The sequence below is a fragment of the Gobius niger genome (genome assembly GCF_951799975.1).
Source record: "Gobius niger genome assembly, chromosome: 12".
Classification (NCBI taxonomy): domain Eukaryota; kingdom Metazoa; phylum Chordata; class Actinopteri; order Gobiiformes; family Gobiidae; genus Gobius; species Gobius niger.
In genome coordinates, this window is record NC_136863.1 from 23,086,848 (window position 1) to 23,104,496 (window position 17,649).

The 17,649-nt window shown below is 39.0% G+C and overlaps 1 protein-coding gene across 3 annotated transcripts; it reads left to right on the forward strand.

Annotated features, from left to right (window-relative positions):
- The first annotated feature begins 691 nt into the window (after positions 1-691).
- parvb (parvin, beta) lies at positions 692-17,223 on the forward strand. Of its 3 annotated transcripts, none has more exons than XM_079567629.1 (13): positions 692-968; positions 7,920-8,009; positions 8,724-8,794; positions 8,980-9,082; positions 10,551-10,691; positions 10,869-10,984; positions 12,046-12,104; positions 12,195-12,214; positions 12,321-12,382; positions 12,616-12,684; positions 12,905-13,006; positions 13,749-13,821; positions 16,378-17,223. In XM_079567629.1, the coding sequence occupies exons 1-13, from the start codon at positions 863-865 to the stop codon at positions 16,452-16,454; spliced, it is 1,089 nt and encodes a 362-aa protein (XP_079423755.1). In that variant the 5' UTR covers positions 692-862; the 3' UTR covers positions 16,455-17,223. The 3 variants fall into 3 exon arrangements, with proteins under 3 accessions (XP_079423755.1, XP_079423757.1, XP_079423756.1); XM_079567631.1 differs by lacking the exon at positions 692-968 and adding an exon at positions 3,574-3,612; XM_079567630.1 differs by lacking the exon at positions 692-968 and adding an exon at positions 5,769-5,843.
- The last annotated feature ends 426 nt before the right edge of the window (positions 17,224-17,649 follow it).

Consider the following 17,649-nt stretch of genomic DNA (forward strand, 5'->3'; position numbering starts at 1 on the left):
AATAAATAATTGTGTCTTCACATTTGGCTGATGGCGTGTTGTTAGCATATGTATATGATTGATTGTACAACGAGTCAGCTAAGATCAAACACGAGTGACCTCCCAGAGAAAGGCGTTTAATGAGTTTACTGAGTTAAGCTTATACAGGAAGCGCAACCTCGGTATGCCATCAATTAGATTAGCCCAGGCCTATGCATAATCAAATACAACATGTAAAGAAGGCCAAGCTATGACACAATGAATCTTTTAAGTGCATGTGTTTTAATGCTTTTGAAAATATGACCTATTCAGAAGGATGACATCAGTTGCATAATTATCGTTTTATTTCAGTGAGGAAGAAATGTTGGTCAGAAAAGTTATTTTTAAGCTGCTGACAGGAAGTGACATAGTTAACTGGAACTTCCCATTGACTTAACATGGTCGGCACGGCAGCAGTTTCAAATTGTTTGCCTTCATCTGTGTCATTTCCTGTCCGTGCCCAATAAGGAAGTGAAACTATGAAGAAAGCTGGGTACAATCTTTAGCAAAATCTTGAATATAATTGTTTTAACTATGTTTTAGCGAAAACGGTGTCTAAAGTGTCATATGCACTTTAATGGCAAGACTTGAAGTAGTCCCTCTCCAGTACTATAGCATCAATAACAGTAGCCTGCCACTGGTCGGCGCTGTGGTATACATAGAGTGAAGCATGTCCCGTGTCATTCTTGCCTCCCTTGATGCCTCCAAAAGCGCCTATCTGGACTGAACCTGGCACGCGTCTGCGCTTTTGGAGAGTGACAAAGCGCTGGTGTTTGAAATAAACAGAGTGGAGCAACGAGGCTGTATTTACTGCAGCTAATATTACAAAATCACCTCAACTACTATGTCTGGGACCACGGGCACCTCTGGCACCGCGAGGATGAAAAAGGACGAGTCATTTCTGGGCAAATTAGGGGGCACTTTGGTGCGCAAAAAGAAGTCCAAGGAAGGTAAGTGAAATGGACAATCCTGCTTTTTGTTTTGTTTTGTTTTCTCTCCAAAAGGTTAAAGGCTGTTTTCCTCTGTCCATGGTGCTGCAATCATGTGATGGTGCTTTTTTAAAATAATACTCGCCTCCAGGACGACATCACAAGCCACTAGATTACACAATATAAATATAATAGGTCTACATTGTTCGACCACAGTGGAATTAAAGAGTCGTAAACAACACAATAGCGCGCAACAGTCATGTCACATAGCAGCTTTACATTCATCTATTGTGAGGCAGCGCGTAAAAATAGCCTTGATACTGACTGTCCTGTAAGTGTGACCCGTGTCAAGAATGCAAGGTTAGAAAGATAAGAGGGATCTGGGATTTGGTGGGGTTTGTTTTGCACACATTAAGTTAAGTTTAAGTAAAGTATACTCTGAGGTCGTGTCCTACTGATGGTTTCTATGTGTCTTTCTTGAATTAGTTCAGGATTTGTTTGTTTGGTTTTGGTCCCAGGCTTCCTTTAGTCCCGATTTAATACTTGTTTTAGCCTGTTTTTAGACATACATCTTTTTTTTTTTTTTTTTGCGTAATTGTAATTTACATCATTTTGTCCAACTGGGAAGAGAGTCATGGTATAAGTTTGATAAGGCCTGGTTGTGTTCTGATTTCTCACTGTTTAGTCCTGATATTGTAGTGTAAGAATGTATTTGTGACTGTGAGGTGAACTATTTTTGTCCCATTGCAGATTGGTCAGGCAGAGCCCCTGTCTGCGCCTGTTGGAGGAACAGCTGCATGGTTTAACGCCCTGGTGTGTGTGTGTGCTGTCAGCCATGTGTCTGTGGGCAGATAGTTAAAGGACCACCATTGGAGCAAATAGACCTATTCATTGTTTAGGGACCTCATTAAATTCCACGCATTCTTCTGAAAGGTGGAGTTTTCCAGACTTTTTGGAGGCTCTTTGGGTATAGGCTAATAGGATGCTCCATATTGGTCTTTAAGTCTGCTTTGTCGGGTGATCTCTAGGGGTGGTAGGCACGGCTATCTCAGCGTTGGTATGTTTGTATACCAAGACCAAGTACAATTTATGAACATTTGTTTTGATTGACCATTAGGATATAAACTGCCTGCCTCTAAGGCTGTGCAGCTCTGCTTCTGTGTAGATGGCAGAGCAGTGCCCCTCAGTGGTCAAAGATGTTTCAAATTGAACTTGTTTATACTATAATACTGAATACAGAAGTCTTTTGTACATTGTGGTGTGTGCATGTGGTTTGATTGTCAGTGGTGTGAGTTTTTGTCAGGTTTGGGCGTGGCCCTTAAAGCAAAGGGTGCAAGAGGCAGGTGTTGCACTGGAAAATTACTTCACATGATCCTGAATAGTCATATGATATAGTATTTTGCAATACTGTAGCGCAGTACAAGTGACAGCCATGTGGTCGTGTGAAATAGATGCTCTTTATGTTCATTTGTAGTTAACTGTATGTACTTTTATGGAAATACTAACAATGTTTATTTATCTAGATCAGTGGTTCCCAAAGTGGGGGTAAGGATCCCCTGGGGGGTCACGGAAAACTTAAGTGGGCGTCAAAAGATGATTTTGAGACAATGTTTTTTACATTTCTGACACTGAGCTTGATGTATTTTTGCTTGAAAACTGCATATTTTAATGAAATTAAGCCAAATATCAAAATACAGTATCCAAACGAACATATTAAAACAAAATGTAAAATGTTTTGCAACTTAAATGATCATAAAAGCTAATTGCATTTTACAGAAGGGGGTCCCGAGTTGTTGATTGAATGATTTTGGGGGTTGCGTCCTGGAAAGTTTGGGAACCCCTGATCAAGGGGACCCAAAAGTGGGTCATGGAACCATTTTTAGTGGGTCACGAGCCTTTCCCCAAAAAATATGTCTATTAATATTTATGTGCAGAAAAAGTAAAGAAACACTACTTGACTCTGTTCAAATGACAGTTATCAGGTGTTTTTTATCATCATTTCAGCTTTTTGAGCTCATATAATGCTTATTTAACAACATTCTTTGAGGAAAAGACATTATTTTACAAAATACTATACAAGTCTAAGTTGTATTTGGGTCGCGGCCCACAATCATCCCAGCATGATTGTGGGTCCTGATGCAGTAACTGTTGAGAACCACTGATCTCTCATTTGATATAACTAGAGTTTGTTGTATGTTTACCAGTGCTCGGACTTTGTTTACTGTTGCACACAAGGATCATTCCACGTCTTTAGCTACAAAGAATAAAGCTTACATTAAGAGATTTAAATTGTAGCATTTTGATTCACTTTCATGCTATTTTTTATGTTCATGGTCATGTATTCTTATAGCTAGATTTATAGCCACTCACCCACACGCTCCTGTGGAAGTCAGTTGTTGCGTTACAGTGAAGCCCTACTGTACAGTATGTGTCCTGATAAGGTTTAAGGAAGTGTAGTTATCTAACACAGCCCATCCTCTGTCAGTTATGTCTCACATTGAGGATGGTCAAATAAGGCCAAAAACACAGTTTTTCCCGGCATGGTTTGTTTGGTCCCTCCCACATCATGACATTTATAATGCATCATGAATTTACTGTGGATATTGATCAAAAGGGACTTCCTTCAGACAACAAAACATCTATACGACAGTTGGATTGATTGAAAGTGAGTGCAATTTACTTATGCCCTTCAGTTGTTTCATAATGTATTATAAATGAACAAAGATTTTATCAATTCACATAGAACATTATTGCTAAAAAAAAAACTATTGCATCACTTTAATTTTTGCATTGTATACACTTTTTCAATCTGTAATTTTTGCTGCAACCATATATTTTCACATCAGTTGAGTTATTCTCACCATCACTCATTCCCCAGTAGGAACGTACTCACTTGGGGTCCCAAAACCCTCCAGCTGCCTGCATTGTATAGGCTAAATTAAATAGCTGTGTAAATAGTGTGCACTGCATTTGTACAACATAATTGTAGGTTACAGAATATCATTTTGGCTTGATTTTATGTTATGTTTTGTTTCCTGCTTCAATGGATTATTTTAAGTTATATGACTTTTTAGTGTTATGGGGGCCATTTAAGGACTTTCACTACTCAAAGTAGGGACAATACATCGATTTTGCGATATATAGCGATATTTTACAGGACGATACGATACTTTCTATTCTGATATCGATACTTTTGATGATGTCATGCATATTAATGATCAAGAATTCAGTCAGACCAGTAAAGGGCAGCACGGCAATTTTATGATCATCTCCATTTTATCGTGAGATTATAGTTATCGTGAGCCAAGTATTGTATATCGTATCAAAGCATGAGGTTTCCCACCACTAATTCCAAGGTGTTTTTGATTTCTTATTTTTTATTGCAATGGTCCTCATGTTTTATCAAACTGGACAAGTTAAATCAAGATTGACATTTACTGAAGTAATATGAATCAGGTTCATAAGACATATAACTGTAAACAAAAACAATAATTATTATCATTATTTATTTATCCATGTCTTTTTCTCTACCCTCCGCCCCTCATGAAGCTGCTGCAGCCTCTTCTGTGCTCTTACTCACTGTCTGAGTCTGGTGTAAATAACCAGGCTATATTTAAGGCCCAGTTAGTTTCCCCACACAACATTATTTATATCTTGCCTAAACCTCCCCGTTACACTCCCTTTCCTTTTCTCTCTCTCTCCCTCTCTCTCTCCCTCCCTCTCTCTCTCCCTTCTCTCTCTCTCCTCTCTCTCCTCCTATCTCTCTCTCTCTCTCCCTCTCTTTCTCCCTCTCTCCCCTCTCTCTCCCCTCTCTCTCCCCTCTCCCTCTCAATATCCCCCTCTCTCTCTCACTAGCACCAGATCAATTTCAATCTGCTTTATGCTTCCCCTGTTTGTTACTCACTCATTACATTTAGCCTGTGGACTCCACACTGAAGGCAGAAGGGACTTGACTTACATGTTTGAAGTCCATTCCCCAAGGACTGTTTACTTACAGCTATAAACCAGAACAAGATAAACGGCCGAGACTGTGCTTATTAAATTATTGTGACTATATGTGCGCCAAAACAGGCTCTGATTGATGATGTATCTTAGCCATTTGTGTAACAAGTCCTAAGCTGCTGGGAAATTACATTACGAAAGACAATTTAGCAAGTGTAGTACGAAGAGCTGAGATATATCACCAATTAGCTATAATATTGGCAGACGCTAGATTATTATTATTATTATTATACAAAAATCGATATATAACATAGGAATATTATATATTATAAGATATAAGATATAAGAAGCTCTGTTTGCGACCCCTAGGACATGTTTTCCATTCGATCTACTGGAAATATGCCTCTCAAAGCGACCACAGTGGGGTCCTTGCCAGAACCCCTGTTGCAGAGGATGATTTGTTGTGATAACTGAAAGGAAAACAATACTATACAGTAAAAATGCAAGAAACACTGACATCTAAATTTGATTTGTCAGTTAATAATTCTGAAAATCAAAGACATAGCTTTGTTATTATACAATCATTTATTATTATTATTATTATGAACTATATTAACTTTGTCAAATTACCTTCTATTGTTGAAATACGTCCCCGTGCATCTCATTGCCTCCCACAGGTTTACTCTGTCGCTCTAACATCCGCAGTGTCCTGTCTCCACACATACTGTACACATGCAAACACACAAACACAGAGAGACGTCCCGTAACTGGACCGCGCAGAGGTGGAAGGGGTCTGGGGTGGGCCAGAAATAACCACGTCATGAAGCTCCCTGTCCCGGGCTCCGGTCACTGATACTCCCTCAGACGCACTCAAAAATCAGGCTTTTCCAGACTACGTTAGGGGTGTCCGAACCATGGCGGGGTTTCTGTGTGGGACCAAGAGGAAAAAACAAGGTACATTTTGATTTATATTGACTAATATTTAGGGGGGGTGAGGAACTAAAGGAGTAAAACAGGGAAGCAGGACGTGTTACCTTTATACGCTGTATGTACGGTTGACACATATGTAGTCACTGGGGTCAGGAGAGGTAAATTTAGCAGCTTACATGGTTCAGAGAGCTATTTGAATGGTAGTAACAAGAAATGTACGTATTTGAGCTGGAATTACATGTTTATCAAATACTAAGCTATTTATTTTTGTCAGTATGTAGCAGCATACACAGTACTTCTGCTTACTACTGATCATGTTTAACAAAGCGTTATACAGTTTTGAAGTAGTAATAAGCAAAAGCTCTCATGTATATTCTTAACTATAGGACACTGGAATGCAAATGAGTGTTTAATCATTGATACTGTTGGTATATGTTGAACATGGCTTTGACTTTGTTGTCTAGTCAGCTCCCGGGGCAGGAAGTTGGACAATTATGGCAAAAAGAGGCCTCTCTGTAAATTGCTGATAATGAGATTGCTTTAGCTTTAGTTTTTTTTTATCTGATTTGCAATTCGTAAAAAAAAGACTTCCACATCTGATTGTAAAGCTCTGGGGATCCCTCCTTCCCAGTCCATAGATCCTCTTTGGCGTTGGACCCGTTGACTCTGGTAAAGTTGTACTGTGTTTGTTATTCACTATATGTTAGTTTTGAATGAAAAGTAGTTGGACGTCCTATTGTGGGGCTGTATAAATAGCCAAAGTCAATGAGACGAGCTAAGAGGGTCATTGATTGTTGTCCATTTGTTGCTTGCACAAATCGAAATGCTACGGCGATAAAAGCGACGCAGCCATTAGTGGAAGAAGGCTCTTAAATCCAGCTTTCAATCTTTGCGATAAATACTGCCTCCATCAGAACTCAAGATTTTCTGTTTTACTGGCAAAGGCTGCTAAGCTACAAAAAACATGTGTAAAATAGAATTATGCTAATTCAAGATCAGAGCATTCTCATGCAACAGTCGATGTCTCGCCGTTTCTTTAAAGTCCATTCACCTTCACTTGATCATCTGAGCGCTCAAATTGCCTTCTCTACAGTGCATTGTCTGCAGCTATTGCTTAACTGCTTCATTCCAGTCCATGTACCGTTCACCATTATGTCAACAATAAACTCAATTCTTATTTGTCTTTATGGACCCTTCATGATTGTATGCTAATGCTAATGTTGTCATGCTGGTGAGCAGTCAAAGGACACCACGGCCTCACAATCCTATCAGCAGCGGCAGCACAGCGGAAGGACAGAGCTGCACAGGGAGGAGGAAGTGTCTGGTCTTTCTCAATTAACTTGGAACTGATGGGTTTGCATTTGTTTGATCCATTAGGGCATGGGCCAGGCATGTGCTACATGCTTTTCTTTGTTTGACGTATAATTAACAGTAATATAGATAACCAACATGTAAAATTCATATCCTTACGTGCATTTGACAAGTTAGTTTGAACAAAAAAAGCCAACCAAAAGGCTCTAGGTGTAAAACCTAAAGGAAACCAAAAAAAAACACATCTTTTCACATTGTGGTTGCAACTATAAGGGCTTGACAATGGATTGTAGTCTACTAAAGTGCTTACAATTGAAGTACTTACTTACCATTGTTGGAATAGAAACATATTTTTGTGTATTTATATGTGTTTATAATTTATGTAATTAATGTGTTTCTACCATTAAATTGACATGTTGCCATGTGACGGAAAACAGAAGGAAAGGGAGAGTGATTGGCACACTTGGTTGGAAAATGCGAATTGGTTTGGATAATACAAGCCACTGTGTATTTCTGGAATACCATATTAGCTCCAACCACATTAATGAAATGACATGATACTTACAGGGGTGGGAGCTTGTAAGTTATACTTCCTCCCACTCCTTTTCAAATTTAATCAGGCATAGTATGTTTATGCACGTATATGAAAAAGTATGTTAAAATGTTGTAAAAGTTGCACATTGTAAAGCAAAAATAAAAGTCATGTCATTATTTTATTATTATAATTATTATTATTATTTTATTTCTTACTCACTTTTTCCCATTAACTCTATTATATTTTTTTTCTAGTGAGTGATCTTCACGAGGAAGGGAAAAATGCCATCAACGCTCCCATGCTGCCTTCAGGGACCGAGATCCATCCAGAGGACACACTGCTGGGTAGGAACAGCATACTGCCATTGTGCCATTTTCCTTCACACAAAAAAAAAATAAAAAAAAATAAAAAAAAAAATATATATATATATATATAATAGTCACAAGATCCACAGCAATATTGACTTAAAGCTTAGTGTAGCATCTGTTGAAGCATAAAGAATCCTTGCCTTTGTGGACTTGCTAGTATCCTTTAAAACAAATCGTTGACTTGGCACTATTGATAATGACTGGGACAGAATCAAGACGGTCTGATCAAGTGCTGATTACTTTACTTAGTTTACTGAGGTCTGAACTAAAGGGTTTCATTGAAGAGAGGGTGTTTTCTTGTTTCTTGTTATACCTAATTGGTGATAACACTGCGTATTGTTTCATTTCCCTCTGTGCCCTATGACAAAAATGGTTCCACTTGGTAAACAAGGGCTGTGCAGAACCTGTGACATTTCGGGCGGTTGTCAAACAGGGGTCACAGAGGTCACACGGTGCAGCAGTGGGGAGAAAGAAGTCTCTGGGGACTGGCGTTGTGGAGGAGCAGGAAATGAAAGAGGGTGGGGATGTCCTGTGTCTTTATGCTCATATGAATCATGGTTCAACAGACACACTGCCATGTGTCCTCAAAATGTACGCCTTAATGTGAAACGCTATAATGAAAAGCAGCAGGAAATGTAAATGTTGTAGATTAAAGTGAGTGACAGTTTTATTATTTCTCGTCCTAATTAGAGGAGAACGCGGAGAGGATCATGTTGGACCCGACGTCAAGAGAGAACTTGAAATTTAAAGATCTGGTCAAGGTATGATGCAATATCCCGTGGTTCCGCTTTCCATCAGTGTTTATCCTTTTGCGGTTGCCATGGCAATCCATCTGCATCTCAACATTGTGCATGTTCACAAACAAACACTGAAAAAAAAAAAAAAACAGAAAACAATCTATGAACTGAAGAATGTAAAGCATTGATTTGTGTCGGCTGTGCCTCAGGTGCTGATTGACTGGATCAACAGTGAGCTGGAGGAGGACCGGATCATTGTCAAAGACCTGGAGGAGGATTGTTACGATGGACAAGTGCTGCAGAAACTGTTCGGTGAGAAACAGAACTTTAGTCCCGCCTCCAAAACTTAAGGGTTAGGGTTATCTTTTAGCAATTTTAACCCCATGAATCCTGGTATTGTGATCTTGGAAGATGCCCATGCCAACAGGGAAGAAAACAATTCAGTCATTCACTTTATCTTGCAATGATCTTGGGTTTTCAATATTTTTAGTATTTCTTTCTGTCATATGTTTATGTTTATTTATTGGGTACCGTTAGGCCACTATAAACTCAGCCACCCTCTTCTCTCTGTACTTCCTGCGGTCCAAAAAAGGACCAATATGCCGTACATTGCAGTCATACTTAATATAAAAGTTTCAACCTGAACATCAAGGTCACCTGAACAAACATGTGCATCAGATGACAAACAAAACAGCTTTTGAGGGATAAAATGCAAACTAAATCAAGAATGTCTGGAATGCCCAGGAACTCAACAACGCCCTCCGGTGGCAAACTTGAGAATAGATACATACTGATGAAAACGTCCTATACAAAAACAAAACAAAACAGATAGCTAAAAATATTTTGGCTTTATAGTTTTTGCCCAAAAAGTTTTTGCAACTTTATTTGATCTAATTCCTATTCATATGCTCTTTGCTTCCTTATATGGTATTTAAGAGGTGGCTACAACAGTTTGCTGTGATTGTTAAAAATCCACCTGCCACTCACTGTCAAGAATGGGTGGGGAAAGGTAACCAGCATGTCTATGTTTGTTAGATCATGATTCCGTACATCACGCTTTGATTGTATATGACTTTCTTTGTATTTCGTCGTAATGTAAACCTTTGAAATCCTCAAGCAACATCTCAGTATTTTACCTGACGCGCCTCTGTCAGAACTCGTCTTTAATCTTCTCCTTCACGTCACTTTTATTCCCTCCAACACGGATCACGCTGACAAAAGATTTCATCATCTGTCAAAAACTGAAAGCATGTCACGCCAAAGACAATACGCATCCTTTTCCACACGTAACAGCAAAGAACACGTGTATTTGGAGCCTTTTCAAAACACACCTTATCGTTTTATGTTACCAACCCTCGTATAATTTTTATTCTATCTTTTGTCTCTTATGTTTGAGATGTTCAAACCACAGAGTTTTTGTTTTCATTGTGCTTAAGAGGCTGCAGTTCCCCGAGTCTTCTTTGATGATCTTGTTCTTGTTTCTTAAGAACAAAGGCGACTGTGAACTGACTTGAGCCTTTCAGTTTAGCTGCACTTCTGTATAAACCCATTATGATGCTTCATGTGAGATTAAACCTTTTTTTTAGGTTGAAAGTAATAGCTCTTTTACATAATCATGCCCGTATTAGCCCTTCCAAAAGCATCTTGGTTTTGGGATCTTCAAGTCTCCAGACCTGCACTTTCGCCTTTGGTGTTATCTCATCTTAATCCCATGTAATGTTAGCAAAGCTTTTATTTATACATGCAATATACCAACCGGAATGCCTTTGATGTCTCGCAGAAAAACTCTCGGGTCGAAAGCTGAACGTGGCGGAGGTGACCCAGTCTGAGATCGGACAGAAGCAGAAGCTGCAGACGGTTCTCGAGGCTGTGAACGAGCAGCTCCGACCCCACGGATGGACCATCGAGTGGAGCGTCGACTGTGAGCTTTCCCCATTTGACTATTATAATGACGCATACAATATAGTTAAATATAGTGAATTTGCATCAAAAGTACTGGGCTGAATTAAAAAGTGTTGAATGTTCCTGTACTTGCACGTTTAGTTACAAATTACAATAATCGAAACTTCATTAGACCTTTTACCCTCTTGTCCTCCAGCTCTCCATTCGAAGAACATTGTGGCGATTGTGTATCTGCTTGTGGCTTTGGCGATGCACTACCAGGCTCCGATCCGACTGCCTGAACACGTCTCAGTGCAAGTGGTGGTCGTCAAGGTCAGTAGTGGGCAGTACACGCCCACGGCCCATCCCCATTGTCCTGCTGTGTATGCATATTTCTATGTCCTTTTTTAACCCCAGCCTTAACCGAGTGCCTTTTCTCCTGTTCAGCTTTACCCATTTGCATAATGTCACAGCCTATAGGCCAGACTAACGCCTCATTTGAAAGCTAGGAACTACAAAACTCATCTAAATGGATCTATTTCCTCACACTGTTGCCGCGTTGTCATGCCGCGTTTTTTTAAAAAGTTTTTCCCATCGCTTTTTTGTTGGGTTCTTTGTTACATTTCATCACATTTTCTGTCACTTTTCTATTGCTCTCCTGTTGCCTTTTTTGTTGCGTTCTTGTCACATTTTGGTCACTCTTTCATCTTTTTTTTGTCAGGTTTTTGTCGCTCTGTTGTTGCATTTTTATCCTCGATTGAGTTTCATTTTTTTCCATTTTGACACTTTTTCTCAAGAAGCTTTTATTTTAGATTTGGGTAAAATGCACTCTATTCAGGCGGGGGTAAGAGGCTAACTGTTGCATATACTTTTTTTTATTATTATCTTCATTTCACATTTAGTTTTTTAGGTGCTTGCTATATGCACTTTGCGGTTTCTTATCTTTAAAGGCGCATTATGCAACTTTTGATGTGGAAAAAAAAAAAGTTTGTGCATATTTGACCTTGTGACCCAGCGGGTGTATGAGTGGTTAGCACAGCGCATTTACTTTCCATCACAGTGGTTTCTAGGATCCAGGATCAGTTGTTTGGAAGGTTTTCCCAGCTGACGGACCCTCTCACCAGAAATCCTACAAAACAAGTGATCCTGGAGCGTTGTAGAGGCCACCGTAATCGAAAGTAAAGGTGCCATGCTGACCACCCATACAGCTGTTTGGTCACTATGGTCAAATATGCACAAATATCAACTTTTTTTTTTTCACATCAAAAGTCGCATAATGCACCTTTAAGGAAAATTAACAAAGTTTCATTTCATCTTACCTTAAAGCCACACTGTGGAAAATTGTATTTGTTTTTATTTGTTTATGCAATTCTTACAACTTCATCATCTCACAGAAACAAGAGGGCGTCCTGCACACTGCTGTAGTGACCAAGGAGTTGACCAGCACCACAGAGTAAGGCTCATTTTCCAATAACACACTGTGACTCATTCTCAGTCACAGTGTCGCTCTCTCTCTGTAACTGATGTTTCCTCACGTCCACAGGATGATGCTGGGGAGATTTGGTGAGTCTCGACTGAACATATGCTCCAAGTCGTACCATTATGCAAATGGTTTCTTGATTATTGTTGCTTGACTCATAATTTCCTTTGGGTTATTTCGGGAACACAGAGAGGGATGCGTTTGACACTTTGCTGGATCACGCCCCAGACAAGCTCAACGTGGTGAAAACGGTGAATTACTTTCTACACATTGCTGTTTGTATTCCCCGTTATTCAACTCCATGTGCTGATGCCAAGCCCGGATAAATAATTGTCTTTAAAAACTAATTATTTGTACAAAAATTTTCTCAAAATCTGTTGAAATCCATGCATACACTATGGGCAGATAATTGCTGTAGCTTAATGAACATTTCCTTTAAAAACAAAACAAAAAACACAGCCTAATATGATTTTTGTCTTGGCAGTCTCTCATTACCTTCGTGAACAAACACTTGAACAAGTTGAACCTGGAAGTGACGGAGCTGGAGTCGCAGGTTTGTTGTCTGAAATTATAGTCGTTGCATTATTCATGGCATCATCCTAAGTGCTTCATGTTTTATTCACGCGGGTCATTCTTGGGTCTCAGCTTCATTTAAGGCGGATCTCTGGTTTTGAATAATTAAATGGATAGGATCTGATCTGATACGCGTGCCTGTGTGTGTGGTAATATCGTGGCTCGTTTTGTCATTATCTTAAATATGTGTGATTATCCAGTTTGCAGATGGGGTCTACTTGATATTACTGATGGGGCTGCTTGAAGACTACTTTGTCCCGTTGTACAACTTCTTCCTGACGCCGGAGAGCTTTGAACAGAAGGTAAACTATGGGAAAAAGATTCTTTTCTGATTCTGTTATGACTATGAAGATTATTTTAGCAGTTAATACATAGCCTGGATTTAGTTGACTGTTCTAATCTGGGGTGGCTGCAGTTGGTAAAGTCTAGTTATGCGCCCAAAGAATGAGAATAGCTGACGAACTGAATATCCTGAATGACCAGGTTATTCATCCAAGGATTTCTTCTTCCTGATTGGCACAAGCATATTCCAAGATTATGTTGCACAATCCAAAAAAATGCATGTTCCTGTCCTGTGAGAAAAAAATATAATTTCCCAAGATGACAATCTGCAAAAGTGGTTCAGCGTAAGACATCATTTTCACACATGTATTGGCCGTCACAGAGAATCCAGATCTTAACTTCATTGAGAATCTTTGAGATGTGCTGGAGAAGGATTTGCACAGTGGTCACACTCTTCCATCATCAATACAAGATCTTGGTGAAAAATGAAGGCAACACTGGATATTATGATATTGCAGAGGTTTATTGAAAAATGCCACAAAAAATGCGGGCGGTAATCAAAGTTAAAGTCAGTCATCGACGAAACATTAGAGCCTGTGACTTTTTTGGTGGGGCTGTGTAGGTATTGTTTATCTCAGAAGAGACTAAATATTTTAAGCATTTCTTTCTTTGAAAGTACACATTGTGCATCTAGTATAACATAGCTGATATTATCACACAATCCTACAACAATACTTCCCTAATCTGGTATATTTTGGACAGGTTCACAACGTGGCCTTTGCCTTTGAACTCATGCAAGACGGAGGCCTGAAGAAACCTAAAGCCAGACCAGAAGGTACTATCATGGTATTGCAAACAACATATTAGTAAAGGCTGTAGAAATGTACCTAAAAAAAGAAAAGTGCTATGTACGTACATTTGGCCACTAGATGGCGGTACACCCTTTGCTTGACTGGATGCAGTGACCAAACCCACTTCCATTAAACAAATATATTCTCATTTTTGTGCAAATATACGTTTTATACATCTAGATAAAGTACGTTTGTTATTGAACTTAATGAGGTTGTATTATTGTAATATATACAGCTTATTAAGTTCTGCTCATTCATATGCAGTTTCCCCATGTAGCCTAGTTTTTCCAGCTAAACACTCACTACTACTATGTGTTTTTCCTCATAATTGGGATCATTACAGTCGTTATAGTATCTCCATGCTGCCATAGCAGTCCTTCCCCAGTCTACTGTAGAAGTGCGGGCTCATTTGCATGTAGAGTTTGCGTCGCTTTTTGGGCTCATATCTCGGGGGTTCATTAAAAATCAAAGAAAGTGCGCCCAAATCTGTTAATGATATCGACAGTGTCATGGCAGTTCACATGGAAGTGCAGATAATGGCGGGGGGAGCTTTGAGGCATGCAAAAAAGACGAAAAAAATGATGCAATGTTGGGCTGTAACAATAACTCAACAGAGACCTGGATTTCATCAGGATCCCAATAAGTGACTATGTAGGGCACAGGGGATGCATAATAAGGAGGTTTGTATACCTATTTTAAACATATATATTTTACACAACGTTCAAGTTTACACGTTTTTTTGGTTTCTTTCTGACCTGTTTATTTTTCTGACTAGATTATAAATTCCCATTGTGGATAAACGTGCGAGTGAATGGTCATTTTGTGTACAAGATAATATTTGTCTCCTATTTTAACTTTCCTACTTATTTTGAATTATACACAACAGCATAGTTTCACCTGGATTTAAATCAGATTCACAGATTCAAAGACACTGCCTTTTGCAAACCCAAACCAATACTGAAAGCCATGTTGCGGAGAGTTCCTGGTTGAATGTTGCCCCTGTGACCAGCAAGACACAGATGATTATATTTTCCCTAAAGTTCATCAAAATTGATACCTCATATTGGATGCATCAATGTAAAGCATCAGTGTCTCACAAAAACTAAATAATGCTTGTATCGCAGGTTTTCCTATTAACTGCATTACACTTTCACAGGTGTAAATAAGTGTCTAACAATTTAATTTATGAATTATCAAAAGGATCATTAATGTCAGTCACTGAATCCATGATCTCTATGTACAAGACCAAAAACAAAAACAAAATAATTTTACCTCTATATATTATAGGCCTTTAGAACGCTGTGATGTCACTTGAAACCCAGCAATAGATACAGACGGCATCTCTGGAATCGTCCATATACAGTATGATCATGTTTGAAACAGTTCAGGGGGAAAACAAAGAAGTGAAAGATCTTAACTTTCAAAAAGTACTTTAATAAATGCTGAATTATTGATATAGTTTTCTACTTAATAAAGATACAAAGACATGGAGAGGAGCTAAGTGATTTAATAGCCATAATTACTTCTAAATAATGAAGAATGCTAACATGATGCTTCATGTTAGCGCCATGCGACATGCTAACGCTAGCTACGACTGCCGTTTTTTCGCTTCTACTGAGCTATATCTATATCTATATGTGATAAATAAGTTATTCCACCAGAAAATGGCTAAAAAGAGTGGAAAACTGTATTTCACAAAAGGCTTTTCGCCCTCTGCAAAGATGCCGTCTGTAGTTCAGGGTTGCCAGGTCCGCCCAAAAATATCTGAAAAACAGTGGCGGACATACGGCGTGGCTGGAATTTTCAATATTGTTTACTAGTTAAAAGAGCCCATGTGCTCCTCCGATGATGAGAAACTGCCCCATCTCCCCCGTATTGAAAAAGCAGCTCACAGAGCCTTGGATTTAAGATTATGTCATTCGCAAAAATAGTGATTTTGATTTAAAAAAAAAAAAAAAGATAGAAATAGCCAATTTTACATTGGAAACAACAAGGCAAAAAAACGTGGACAGTTTTTTTCACCCGCGGAATGGCTTAAAAAAAGGCTCAATTACGTGGATAATGAACTTATGTCCAATTATTTCCTCACAAAGGCGTCCAAAAGTGGTGACAATATTCAAAAACATGTGTGTAATGTTGTCCAGTATAAAGAACTTTCAGCCATAAAATAATATGTCAGGTGTCCCAATCCAATCACTGTCAAATACTGATGAGTAAAAACATTTTTGTTTTCATTTTTGTTTTGGCAATTTCTAACAAAAAAGGTATTTCTCCGATAGGTTGTATTGGCCCCTGCCCTCCACCTGACATTATGACATCATAGCATAAATTTTACATAATGTATTTTTAAATTACACATTTTTTAACCACACTGCATAACAGCAAAACTATTTCTGTCCCAAGGCTGAATAAATTAAGAAGGTTTTGGGAATTTGGGGTATTTTGCACTATACCTATAATATGCACATCATAAAAAACAAAACAACGAAGAGACTGTGTAACGTGTTTTAATTATTCACTTTTTGTGGTTCATTTCGCAGACGTCGTCAACCTGAACTTGAAGTCCACCCTGAGAGTCCTGTACAACCTTTTCACCAACTACAAAAACTCGGAGTGACTTTCCAGTCTTGCATAATTATCACTTTGAACACTGATTTGTGCCTTTACGTTTGCCTGCACAGTCTGCACAGCTGGGAAGAACCTCAACTCATTATTATGTAAAAGATTTAAAATGACTCGCGGGGGGACGTAACCCCGGAAAGGATCTGAATGTTAGTATTTCATCTTCTCCAAAATGTCACTATTTATTTATTCCTTCCCCGAATGTTAGCTGCAACCAAGGAAACCCTGCAACCTTTCAGAGAGCATTTGAATACGCAAGTGTCCCGGGAAAATGTGCGAGGGCAGAATACTAAACCGAAAGGGTAATGGACTGTCGGTGTCAAACCACCCCAAATGTGTTATTTTTGGGGTAAATTTGCCTTTGCACCGGATGAGGCGGACGCTCATCTGAAGCTGAACTGTCAAATGGATTTCACTGAAGTTGAGGTTATGTCTGATCAAAAGGGGAGTTTCATCAAATTAATGAGGAAACTAAACAGGATTCGAAGATGATATGAAAATAGCCTCGAGCCTATATACAGTCTTGAAAGATTATGGATCAACTCGATGCCAATATTCCACTCATGGTGGTTTTTGGTGACATGGCCACAAGACTTAAATAGGGCTTGGGTGGTGAAATTCCAAAGATAGACTGTAAAATAAGAATGTATTAATATTGGCTCCTTCTTCCTGAAGCCGTAAATAAATGGCAACAGGCTCCGGAAAAGTTGTCACGAAATACCAATTATCTCCACTGTCATGCACAAGCTTAATATAGAGAGTGCAGTTACAGTGGGGGAAAAAAGTATTTGGCCAAAATCCAATAGGAAGTCCATGGGGAACTGACCAAACACTTTTTTTCCCCACTGTATGCGTAAGCCCTAACGTGGCAGTAGCGAGTGAAGAAATGACAACTTCTATCTAGTCCCTTTAAGTATTACAGAACACAGTCAGTCTTACCTCTATGTGTTTGTCTTAACACATTTTATCCATTTCCTTTTTTATTTTCATTCAATTCTAAATAATGGAGCTGGCTCCAAAAGCCCATCCAAATTGCTAGCATGAACAAGCTTCAGTTAGCCTGAGCTGAACGCTATGGGGGAAGCTTCTCTCACTTAGCCCATTCTTAATTTACAGTCCATGATTCCAAGTGATGTCCAATGACTTTACGGTTAGTCAGATCCCTGGTACACTATAATAGATAAGATCAT

What these genes read in the sequence shown, in the direction of transcription:
- parvb (XM_079567629.1), top strand. Translation starts at nt 863, where the DNA reads ATGTCTGGGACCACGGGCACCTCTGGCACCGCGAGGATGAAAAAGGAC. An exon ending in GAGTTGACCAGCACCACAGA is followed by an intron (nt 12,105 to 12,194) that starts GTAAGGCTCATT and finishes TCACGTCCACAG; the next exon opens with GATGATGCTGGGGAGATTTG. An exon ending in TGACGGAGCTGGAGTCGCAG is followed by an intron (nt 12,685 to 12,904) that starts GTTTGTTGTCTG and finishes GTGATTATCCAG; the next exon opens with TTTGCAGATGGGGTCTACTT.